Here is a 12,774-nt window from a genome sequence, read left to right on the forward strand (position 1 = left end):
GGTTGATTAAACACCATGAGGGGACTCACCACAGTGTAAGAGTGTTCTCTTTAGCAATGGCAACAGCAATTCCATCACCAAAATAGTTCAATCTGTAAGTCTAGTCATTTCTTGAACATCACCTATTAGAAGTGTTATTTTCTAATAAGTGAATCTTCTTTGGGGAAATCAAATTTCTAGAAAGGAGTTTTAAGATTAAGGCAGAAATATGGACTACTGCCTGAATATGTAACAGTTTATATTCAGGAGATTATTAAAAAGCACTCCAAGCTTGCAACAGTGTTACATTCTTTTGCTTGAAACAGTGACAAGTCACAAAGGAAGTTAATGTGAGCATTTTTATTGGGCTTATTCTAGAGATGGAGACCTGAAAGCTGTACTTTCAATACTTATACATCACACATAATCGTATACATACAAATATAGAACATATATAGTACATAGACACACACACATTCTATGTAAACATGAGAGCACAATGAAGAAAAACACTAAGTTGGCTCAAATAATATTTCCCCCAAGAGCACATCCCAGGAACTGTACAATCCAGAAAAGCTCATTACCTATTATTCTGAAAGAACAGCACATACACCTCAAACTCAGATATCTAGACAGTTTGGCCTAGAATCTCAATTCAAAGGTCAACTAAACATCTTAAATATGCTTTCTAATTTTGTATTTCTTTTTTTAGAAGTAAAAAATAGAATTTTGACTTTTTCCTAGTGTAAAAACTAAATTGGTCAGAATCAAGCATAAAGGGTTTTAAATTAGAAAAGGAAAATAAATACCTGGGAGGTAGAAAGTATTGTGATAAAGCTGTAAAGTTAAATCAAAAGTACCAAAACAGAAAGAGGCCATGATCTAACCACTTTTACCTTCCTAAGAGCATTGGCAGTTTCCTGAGTTTTATCACGTAAATGTGAAAAAGCCATGCACCACTTCTGCCACAGAGATAAAAGCAATTACTGCTCTAAAGAATAAAATTTTAAAATGTGAGGTAACAAACAAACATCTATATTCAAGCACAATCTTGAAGGTGAGAAGTGGCAGAAAAATTCTTAATTTTAAAAGAGAAAACAATCCCTTTCAGTAGACTTCTAAGAACTCAAGAAAGATGAAGCTTTCAGAGCCTAGCTTTTGGAATTCAACTTGAATGTGGTTATAAACTGACAAAAGGATGGAGATGTCTAAAGATGTATTTCAGATTACAGATAGATATCATGTTGGGGCAACTCTCTCAGCCCTAATTTATAGATGCCAAATTCATTTTCATGTTTTTGTTTTTTAAAGGAGAAAAATGCAATTTGGGTTGCATACTGCTCATCTATAAATGTAAAGGCTTTCACAAAGGTTGACAAATCAGAATGACAAATTTTTCTGCCTGGCATTAAATATCAACTAGTCATCTGGCTAGTTAGAAAAATTAAAGGGGAGGATGTATATGCAGGCACACATCGAATGGTTACCTTCAGCTGATTATTGAAAATATCAATCTCCTGTAATTTTGATCTAGTTTCTTTCTCAACTTCATCCAGTTGGTCTCGCAGCTGCTGCCGAGCTAGTTCTTTTGCTTCTAAGGCTCTTTTGAGTGTAAGAAGCGAATCTCCTATTTCAGAAAAACATTGCAAGATAAGAATAACTCAAAACTGACAGGAAAAAAAGATTTTTAATGTTCTCATTTCACTTAAAGAAATTCTTAACAGTAAAAAAGTAAAAGGAAAACTTTACAAATAAAACACCTACTGTGCAAACTGTTTTGCTGAACTTGTTTTAATTGGTCATTGAGAACCTGTTTTTCTGGAATAAGCCTTCCAAGCATTTGCTGGGACTCCTAGGAGAGAAAGAGGAAAAAAACAATGAATGATGACAAGGGGAAACTATCTGCTCCTGACTCAATGTCCAAGCAGGGCATAAGCCAGTTTTCTCTTCCCTAAAAGACTTCTCCAAATCTCATCCCAAATCCTCTATGTTAAAACTGCATTTAATTCTCTAGCCAGGGTGGTTCTCGATTTCTTGCCAAGGAATTAACCATTTGACAAATGCTTTTCACTGAAGTATAGTTTTAAGACAGTTCTAGCTCCCTTGATATTTCTTTTATTTTGTTGACTTAATGGCTATTCATAAGCTTTAAAAAATGTACTTTATGTATGACTCAGCAGAGAGAAAACTGAAGTGATGACCTCTCAATTGCACCAGGATCAAAGACAAATCCAGTAATCTGTTAGTAAACTGACTGTATAATTCAAATAGGAACTATTCTACACTGAACTCAGACATTTAGGTATGACCTTATGACATCTAGGTATACAACCTTAGGTTTACCATATACCTGAATTGGAAACAAAAGCCAAAAGCAGATTTTTTAACAGTTAGAATCTTAGCTGCCATTTATGTTTTTCTACCACACAGAATAAAACTACCATTTTATGGGGACCCAGGGCCCAGGCCCCCTCCTCTCCATAATGAAAACTGCTGCCCATTTGACCAGGACACAAGTTAGAACTTCTGGGGCGGGGGGATGTAAAGATGATATCCTAAACAAAGCATTAAAATGCCCCTCCCCGATCACTGTTTATGGCAAATCTCCACACCCTTGTGTCACAAGATCCTGCTGAAACTCTGTTCTCACACCCTATGGAATGTCTTTGTCCTGACCCTTCTAAACCACTCCCTGGCACCACCACCCCCCTTTGCAGAGCGCTAAATTCCATCTTTCCTGGCTGGAACCATCTCTCCTGCCATTAAACTCATGTCTAAGTCTGTGCCTGGCGTGGTCTTCGATCTTGGGGCTGAGCTGGGATGGAACACAGGTACACAAAAGTCGTGAGTCAACTACTCTCTAACTGAATAAGAAAAAAGGTAAATAAGATTGTGCAGGGCTGTTGCAGTTCTCTTGGATGACTTGCCAAGCACTGAATTAGCTTAAATTCAGCTGAAATTATCCTGTATAGTTTCTATATATTACAATAAAATGGCAGCCTCTACAGAATATTTGACTTTTTTTCACCTTGATAAAAGGTTATTTTTCTGTATTGACTTTTGGTTTGAAGAAATAAAAAAGCCTTAACTAAAAATTTTTATCAGTTTAAGAACCAGTGCCTTTCGGAAAAACCACCTTTAGGTACAGACTGGCTTATTTGTAACAAATCTTTGTGTACCACTGTCTGAATGGTAGATAGATTTAGTACAACAGAGAGGATCTGGGAGAATTTTCTCATATGAACAATCCATACCAAGTAAAATAAAATAAAATCTGAGCAAAACAGAATACTCAAGGCAAATTGTTTTCCTAAAAGCACAGCCAACTGAGCTTCTCATCTTATTCTCTCTAAATTGAGACAAGGCCTCTTAACCAAACTTGAAGTTTCTTTTCTGAGCCGAGACAGACAATAAAGAAGCAAGATAAAACCTGGCTCAGATCACTGAGGGTTTTGTTGTTGTTGTTGTTGTTGTTGTTTTTGTTTTGTTTGTACATACATAAGCATTACTTTTAAATGCATAACCTTCCAAATAAGTTTCTAAAACAGGTCAAACCAATATGAAGGATACCTGACTCATCTGCAGAGCAGGTACCAGCTACTCCCAGTCAGGGAAGGGAACCAACACCTCATCACCTACGACATACCTGGTTTTCTTCAAACCATGTACTGTTTCTCACTTTACTTTTTCAAGAATCCTGATTTGTATTTTATTATAAGTATCAATCTTAAGCACAAAATGTGATTGGTTATTGGTGACTTAATAAATTAGTACACAGCTGTAGCACCTAAATTCTCCAGGGGAATATTTTATTAAACATCTATCTCATCAATAGTTAATGAAAGATACTCATGTGAGAGTTACCACACAAAAGAATATACATTAGAAAGTTAAATGCACCTTTTTAATGCCTTTAAACAATTTCTAGCAGTGAAGTTGAACGTCACAAAATCAGTAAGGACACAGAAGACCTGAACACTATGCACCAACTTGATCTAATGGATATTTATAGAATACTCCACTGAACTACAACAGAACATATATTCTTTTCAAGTGCACATGGAATATTCACCAAGACAGACCACATGCTGGGCCATTAAATAAGTCTCAGTAAGTTTAAAAGGACTGAAATCATACAGAGTATGCTCTCAGACTTTAACATAAATAAATTAGAAATCAACAGTTACTTGAAAAACTCAAAATACATGGAAATGAAACAACATAATTCTAAATAATCCATCAGTTAAAGAAATGTCAGAGAAAATCAGAAAAGACTTTAAACTGAATGAAAATGAAGCCACAATATATTAAAAAGTTGTGGAATATGGCGATAGTGCATAGGAGGAAACTTATAGCTTAAAATGCTTATATTCAGAAATGAAGAACGGTCTGAATTCAACGGTCTAAGCTTAACTCCTTATAAAACCAGAAAAAAGGCAAATTAAACTCAATGTAGGTAGACGGAAGCAAAAAATAAAGAAAAGCAAAAATCAACAAAATAGAAAACAGAGATACAAAAGAAAAAATCAATAAAAACAAGAGCTTGTTCAGAAAAATAAATACTTAAAAAAAACTTCTAACAAGATGGATCAAAAAAGAAAAGACACAAATGATCAATTTCAGAAATGAAGGGACATCCTTACAGATACTACAGATTTTAAAAGAATAATGAGAATATTATGAACAACTTTATATAAATAAATTTGAAAACGTAGATGAAACAGATAAATTCATTCAAAGATAAAAATTATCAAAACAGACTCAAGAAGAAATAGAAAACTGAATAGTTGTATCTCTACTAAACAAATTTTGCAATTAAAAGTCTTCCCACAAAGAAAGATCCAGGCCTAAAAGGCTTCAATGGTGAATACCACCAAAAATTTAAAGAAGAATTGCTACTATTTCTAAAGCCACTGAAAACTAAAAACCACTGTTGAAAGAAATTTCTAAAGATCTAAATAGAAAGTTACACCATATTCATGGATTCAAAGGTTCAATACTGTTGAGATGTCAATACTTCCCAAACTGATCTACAGATTGAATGGAATCCCTATCAAACCCAAGTATGCTTGTAAAATTCTTGTAAAATTGATTGTAAAACTTATATGGAAATGTAAAGGCCCTAGAATAGTCAAATCAATTTTAAAAAGAAAAACCAAGATGGGGAATTCACATTACTTGATTTTGAAATTTATTATAAAGCTACAGTTATAAACACAGGTATTGGTGAAAAGATAGACATACATCAGTGGAACAGAATAGAGAGTGCAGAAATAGACCACTGCAAATATGGTCAGCTGATTTTCAGCAACGTATCAAGTTAATTCAAGAGAGGAAAGGATAGAATTCTCAATAAACGTTGCTAGAAAAACTGAACGTCTGTATGGAAAAAAAAATGAACTTCCATTCCACTCTTATCTCACACTATAATCAAAAATAAATATGAAATGAATCATAGACCTTAACAAGTAAGATAAAACGATTAAACTTTTGGAAGAAAACATAAGAGGAAACATTTGCAACCTTCGGGCAATCAAAGATTTCACAGATAGAACACAAAAAGCATGAACCATAAAAGAAAAAAACTGATAAAGTGAACTTTTTCAAAACTAAAAAAACTGCTCTTTGATAAACACCATTACAAAAGCCAGAGAATGGGGGGAAAGATTTACAAAACACATATCTGACAAAGAACTTGTAGCAAGGAAATATAAAGAACTCTTACAATTCAATAATTAAACAAACAACCCAATAAAAAAAATGGGCAAAAAGATCTGTTAAGACACTTCACAAAAGAAGATACATGTCAACAACCTTATAAAATGCTACTCAACATCACTAGTCTTCAGGGAAAGGCAAATTAAAGCCACAATGAGATACCGTTACAAACCCACCAGAAATGATGGTACCAAGTGTTCACAGGATGCTACATTATATCACTCACACACTACTGATGAGAATGCAAAATGGTTCAGCCACTTTATAAACAGTTTGACAATTTTTTAAAGCATTAAACAAACTTTATGGCAAAGCAATTCCACTCCTAAAAATTTACCCAAAAGAAATGAAAACATATTTCCACACAAAGACTTGTATGTGAGTGCTAGAAGCAGCTTTGTCCATAAAAGCCCCAAACTGGAAACAACCAAAATGTCAATCACAGGTGAACAGACAGACAAGGGACCAGTGCTCAGTAATGAAAAGGAGGAAACCACTCATTCATCCAACAATGTGGATAAACCTCAAAACATCATGTGAGAAAAAGACCCCTGAGATAAAGAGTACTTACTATATGGTTCTATTTACATAAAACTCTAGAAAAGATAGTGTGGCTGAGAATTGAAGAAACACAAGGGAAACTTCTAATGTGACAGAATATTCTACATTTTGATTGTAGTGGTGATTACATGAATATTCACATTTTTAGAAACTCATCTGACACTAAATGGGCACTTTTTATTGTATGTAAATTACATTGCAATAAAATTTATTAAAAAAAAACTTCATTTCTCTTTTTTTGAGTATTTGTCATAGATGAGTAATAAGCCATAAGAAGCCAACTGAAAATTTTACTATCAAATTCATATGCATACTCAAAAAACATTATTTCACAGTACTTTCTGTGGAGCAGAATGTCTACCTGGTTATGCTAGTTAAATTGCATTGACCTATAATATCAGGGGTATATTACCATTATCTCTTTCTGATCACACATGCTAGAAAAAAAAAAAACCTGCAAATATACTTTGACATGAATTATTTTCAAAAGTATAAAGATAAAATTATGCCAAACCATTAAATGTGTCACTTCTTTTAGAACAGTAAGTGTCAATTAGGCATTGCAATGTTCAAAAATCCTTTTATCCTCACATACTTAAAATATTCTACTTTTGGGACAACAGGAAAGACAGCATCAACAGGTGGTCTGGATTTACGAAGATGGTGAGAAGGAAAATGTTTTCACACAGCACGGGGGATGGGCAATCGACAACCGTGCACTGACGTTCTCACTGCCTTAGTGGGGTAGGTGGGACTGTCCACACAGTAGCTGAGGAATTAAGGCCCGAGTGACTTTACTTCACTGGAAGGTTAAATTCGGCATCAAGGACAAAGTTCAAATACGATGAGCAACTAAAGATATATAACGAAACTGAACATAATTTGCTTACATCTGAAAGCATTCCAAAATAATTGATATGTTCCGAAACTGAGACAACCAAGATTTTGGAAGGGATGGCCATACTATAAAGGTGCTATGCAACAGCCAGTGGGTGTTCAGTGTGTTTCTACTTTGCAGTTAACTCTGCACTAAATATTCAGAGGCTTTTGTGATGAAATGTGGAGCGGCGTCTGCATGAATTTGATGCCTTCCTAGTTCAACACTTGATATCAAACCAGCTGGTATCATATTAACTTGGTCAACTTTGGACAAACAATCAAATGAAGGCAGAACTGCCTTTAGTCCTCCCCTGTGTGCCCCCCAGGAGTCCTGGGCAGATGTTCCGCCCTGATCTAACCACAATGGCCACTTTGCTGGAACTGGTCTCCCGGAGACATGCTGGAGACTCGGGGTTTTCACAATGCTGCTCCCCTGCCACAGGGCCTACTGGGCCGGAGAGCTACATGGTTTAGTCCCTTTCAAGCCTCTGCTCAAATGATGCCCTCGCAGAGGCCTGTCTTGACCTGCTATTTAAAATCACAGCCCTCCCCAGTCCCTCCCCGACTCACTCTCCACAGCACTTTTCATCTCACTGATTTGGTTAATACCGGATTTTCCCACAAACAGAATGTCAGCTCCCCAAAGGCGGGAGTTCTTGTCCCTTCTGTTCCCTGCTGGGCCCTCAGTGCTGGGGAGAGCACCTGGCACGCCTGTATTTTCTCACCTGTAACTGTTGCTGTAGATGGGTGATTTCGGCAATTCTCAGCTCTCTAGACTTGTTGGTACTCTCAATTTCTTGCCTTTGGGTAGTCAATCGACATCTGATATCTTGAAGTTTTCCTTCTAGTTGATGCTTTTTATCATTCTTTAACAAATGAAAGATAATAAGTATTATTATCATTTTTAATGGTTCAATGTTAAGAGTATTTTCCAGACCATTAAAAACTTCACTCACTAGAGCTTCCAATTCGAATTCCAAAGTCTTTTTCTTTGCCTTCAGGACAACTATGTCCTCTTGCTCTTTGTTTCTTTGATTTAGTAGTTCTTGCCTTCGATTCCGTTCCCATTCAAGTTGTCGTTGCCTTTCAAGTTCTCGTTTTGCAGCCTGTGAGACATGAAAACAGACATTTATTACTTCTATGGGGAAAAAAAGAAATTATTTACATGGGATGAGAACTGAGAGGATCATTTCACCACTGGAATTTGATGCTTTTTGTCTTTAAGAATGCTTGATGTGATCAATGAAATTGCCCTTCCTTATTTACTGACTTACAAAGAGCAAGGAATTTCTTTACTCTAGTAAAAATAAACCCAAACTCCCAGAACAACTTCATTCACCTCAGAAAGAATCATGGCATTGGATTCTGGAGCAATATACAAAACTTGGAAAGACAGAAAAGAGATTAGTTTGGCCACTACCCAGGCATGGCACCAAATTTATGAAGTATTCCATAGACTGTAGTGAAGATTTCCTAGACATATTGCTATGGCTAAAAAAAAAAAATAAGTTGTAAAACAATTTAATAGTTCTGATACCAATTACGGTTAAAAAAAATTACCCAGCAACCCCCACCCCCCCCAACATAAACCTTTGTATTTCTATATATGTAAATACAGAAGGAAGCCCAAGAGCACACAAGCTAATTAGGGGGTTGCCCCACAGCTGCTTACCTCCCGTCTCTCAATTTCTTTCCTCCTCTCCTCCTCCCTCTGACGTTCGAGCTCTCGTTGCTTTTCCAGCTGCTTCTCCAATTCCAGTTGTCTTTTACGCTCTTGTTCCTGGCGCTCCCGCTCTTTCCTTTCCTGCTCTGCCCGCTCCAGCTGTGCCAAGCGCTCTTGCTCCTTGCGCTGCTGCTCTAAGAGAGCCTGCCTTCGTTTTTCCAGTTCCAGATTACCACGTTCAAAATTCTCACGTTTCTTATCTTCAAATGTTACTTTAAAACAAGAAACAGATCAGTTATGAAAAGGCATGGCTTTCAACATTCTATCTTCAAGGGGCATATTTCAACTGTGTAGTATGAACCCAACCCCAGAGCCCTCTAAGCTTTCTTTCCACTCCCGCTGCCTGTGCCCCGTCACCTTTCTCAAGCACTATGTAAAAAGTCCTTCACTTCACCACTTACTCACACACCCTCCCCCACCACACCAAATACTGTCTCTAGAATAATCCGCACCATCACCCAGTCTGCTTTCCTTACTTGAGACTTTATCCTTTCACTCTCTTCCATGACCTTGGTTCAGCATTGATCCCCTGTCTCTTCTGTATCTTGAATCTCTCTGACTCCTCTTACCTTATAGCCATGGTGATGTGCTTTCTAGACTAACAAATAAGACCATTTCCGGAAGCTTCTGGGTTTCACTCTGAAGAACAAGTTGTGCCCTGATCATTCTGTAGATCACTATTGGTAAATAATTTTCTTCTAAATCTAGTATTCAGTTTCTTTCTTTGAGGACATCAACTATGAATTTTAGATCTACTACCAAGGCCAATCATTATTCTCTCTAATCCTCACTAATCCTTTGTTTACGTCCATTTTAAGTTATTCGTTTGTCTTAATCCCATCCTCCAGGTCCCTTATTACGTTTTCTCAGAAGTATCTATTCTATTTTGCGTTTGCCTCTCTTGCTCGTCCTTGGTACCAGCCCCAGGCGAGGGAAACTCCAGGGCCAGCCTGAGCACAACATTCCCATTGTTCCGAGTCTATTTTTAAGAACCGTCTCTTCACATGTCAACTTGAGGCCTGCAACTACGGCCATCCTTTCGTGGCTTCTTCCTATGTTCCTGTTTGACCTTCACTGCTTTAGTCAGCCCTCCCTCACATAACTGTAGTAAGGGATTACAGAGTTAAGATGGCAAGTACGTGTTGTTCCATCTTCTTTTTCTCCTTCCACCTTTGGTGATTACGGAAGAGACACAATTTCTTTACTTGGCACCTTAAAACTGGAAGTCCCTATTCATCTTTTTAATTCCGGTATCAGGTACTATTCCTAGTACATAGGGGTTATTTATAAATGGCTGTTGAAAGAATGAATGCATAAACAATTATATTGTGACATCCTATTCATAAATCTTACATTTTCTATTACTAACAGAAAAAGAAAATTCCATATTCTAAGGGTTCCTGTAATTATTTGCTTTTGAGACTTCATTCCTATTGTTATTAAAACCTGAACTGTTCCTCACTTCCACTTATAACAACACTATTCAACCTTCAAGTCTCAACTCAAATATGACCTCTTTTGTGGATATTTCATTCCTCATGCTTTCCCAGCCTAGGCCAATCAACTGTGAATAATATTCGCTGTGCATCTCGAATACTCTTTATGAACTTAACACACTTTGATGATTGTTAATAAGGAATTCTCAAATCCTCTCTCAGATTATAAGCTTCGACAGGATACAGGATACATATTATTAACTTCTATCTTTCTTCCCTGTTTTCAACTTAGCCTTGCACGTAGAACATAGTCAATAAGTACTTCATCAGTTTGAAGAGGAAATTGGGAGCACTAATGTCCTAAGCAATTAACTATCATTTTAAATGTATAAAGAGAATGCAAAATAAATCTCACTTGCTCCTTAGTATCAATTATCATCTCATCAATAATCCACAGACATCTTTAAACATTTTAATAATATGATGAATTTATTTATTGTAAATACTATTATTATTTAAAAATAGGTTTTTGCTATTAAGAAGTTTTCAATTCTCCTATAACAATATGAGAAAGTGATTTCACATTTTTTTTAATGCATGGGTGTTATCAAGCAATCCCCTGACTACTTACTAATTTTTAGTTTTCTATAGATAATTTTTATTAAATTTTTGCTTAGCAGTAGATAATCAGATTTCAAGTTAAAAAGTTACAGCATGGGTGTATTATCGAGGTCTTATTTCTCAATACACAGCCATCTTTAAAAGCATATTAAGACTCCCGGGTAGGAATGTAGACCTGGCATCGTGGGACGGAGAACATCTTCTTGACCAAAAGGAGGATGTGAAAGGAAATGAAATAAGCTTGAGTGGCAGAGAGATTCCAAAAGGAGCCGAGAGGTCACTCTGGTGGGCACTCTTACGCACAATTTAGACAACCCTTTTTAGGTTCTAAAGAATTGGGGTAGCTGGTGGTGGATACCTGAAACTATCAAACTACAACCCAGAACCCATGAATCTTGAAGAAAATTGTATAAAAATGTAGCTTATGAGGGGTGACAATGGGATTGGGAAAGCCATAAGGACCACACTCCACTTTGTCTAGTTTATGGATGGATGAGTAGAAAAATAGAGGAAGGAAACAAACAAACAAACAAAGGTACCCAGTGTTCTTTTTTACTTTAATTGTTTTCATTTTAATTATTATTCTTGTTATTTGTGTGTGTGTGCTAATGAAGGTGTCAGGGATTGATTTAGGTGATGAATGTACAACTATGTAATGGTACTGTGAACAATCGAATGTACGATTTGTTTTGTATGACTGCGTGGTATGTGAATATATCTCAATAAAATGAAGATAAAAAAAAAAAAAGACTTGTCAAGGAAAAAAAAAAAGCATATTAAAAGTGTCATCTTCCTGATAAATCTCAGTTAAAGGAATACAGCAGAAATGCAAAAAGCTAAATTTTTTTTTTTTTACCTTCATCTTTACCTTAGAAATAGAAAATCTCTAATCTGACATTACTGAAATATAAAGCCCACCTTACCAGGTAATTTCTTTTCTAGTTGTTGCTGTTCATCTTCTAAAACTGGTTCCTCTGGTAACCTTTGATCTACAGATGCTGAGCTTATGACAGATATGCCACTGCCAGATCGAACTCTTCTGAAATTATAGGAAAAAAAAGGCACAAACTCAAATAAAGATGTCTGGGTAGAATTGAGCAAGTTACAAAAAGGAGCTTTTAAAGATAATACCATATTGTGGAACAAATTTCATTTAAACTGAGGAAAAGATAAAGTTTTTTTCCTTTCTATTTAGGAAGAGTTTTTAAAAATTGACCATTTAAGGACACTACTATGGACCTTACAGGAATAAAAAGGATTATAAGAAACTACTATCAACAATTTTACACCAGCAAATTAGATAACCCAGATGAAATGGACAAACTCCTAGATATACACAAATTATCTAAACTGACTCAAGAAGGAACAGAAAAATCTCCAGTTTTCTATAACAAGTAAAGAGATTGATCACTCATTCTTGATAAAACCTCTCAGAAAATGAGGAATAAATGGGAACTTCTTCAACATGATTAAGGGCATTTATGAAAAACCTACAGCTAACAATATACTCAATGGTGAAAGCCTGAAAGTTTTCCCTATAAGCAGGAACAAGACAAAGATAACCACTTTTACCACTATCATTCAACACTGTCCTGGGAATTCTACTCCAAGCAATTAGTAAAGAAAGAGAACCTAAAGGTATTCAAATTGGAAAGGAAGAAGTAAAACTATCTCTACTGGCAGATGACATGATGCTATATGTATAGAAAATCCCAAGAAAGCTACTAGAATTCATAAACAAATACAGCAAAGTTGTGGGGCATAAGATCAACATGCAAAAAATCAGCTGTGCTTCTATAAATCAGCAATGAACAATGTGAAATGGAAATTAAGAAAACAATTCCATTTACAATAGCA

At 35.9% G+C, this 12,774-nt stretch overlaps 1 protein-coding gene across 8 annotated transcripts in view; it reads right to left on the bottom strand.

The window, feature by feature from the left end:
* ITSN1 (intersectin 1) overlaps positions 1-12,774 on the bottom strand; it is a 262,634-nt gene that overhangs the window by 98,910 nt on the left and 150,950 nt on the right. For 7 of the 8 annotated variants that reach the window (XM_037832111.1, XM_037832102.1, XM_037832075.1 and 4 more), the window contains exons 11-16: positions 11,841-11,956; positions 8,810-9,072; positions 8,094-8,243; positions 7,863-8,003; positions 1,744-1,831; positions 1,467-1,606 (exon numbers count right to left, since the gene is read on the bottom strand). In XM_037832111.1, coding sequence (XP_037688039.1) covers positions 1,467-1,606; positions 1,744-1,831; positions 7,863-8,003; positions 8,094-8,243; positions 8,810-9,072; positions 11,841-11,956 — 898 coding nt within the window. The remainder of the gene's footprint in view (positions 1-1,466; positions 1,607-1,743; positions 1,832-7,862; positions 8,004-8,093; positions 8,244-8,809; positions 9,073-11,840; positions 11,957-12,774) is intronic. The other variant, XM_037832091.1, reaches the window with a different exon arrangement.

Source organism: Choloepus didactylus, chromosome 1 (assembly GCF_015220235.1).
Source record: "Choloepus didactylus isolate mChoDid1 chromosome 1, mChoDid1.pri, whole genome shotgun sequence".
NCBI classification, from domain to species: Eukaryota; Metazoa; Chordata; class Mammalia; order Pilosa; family Megalonychidae; genus Choloepus; species Choloepus didactylus.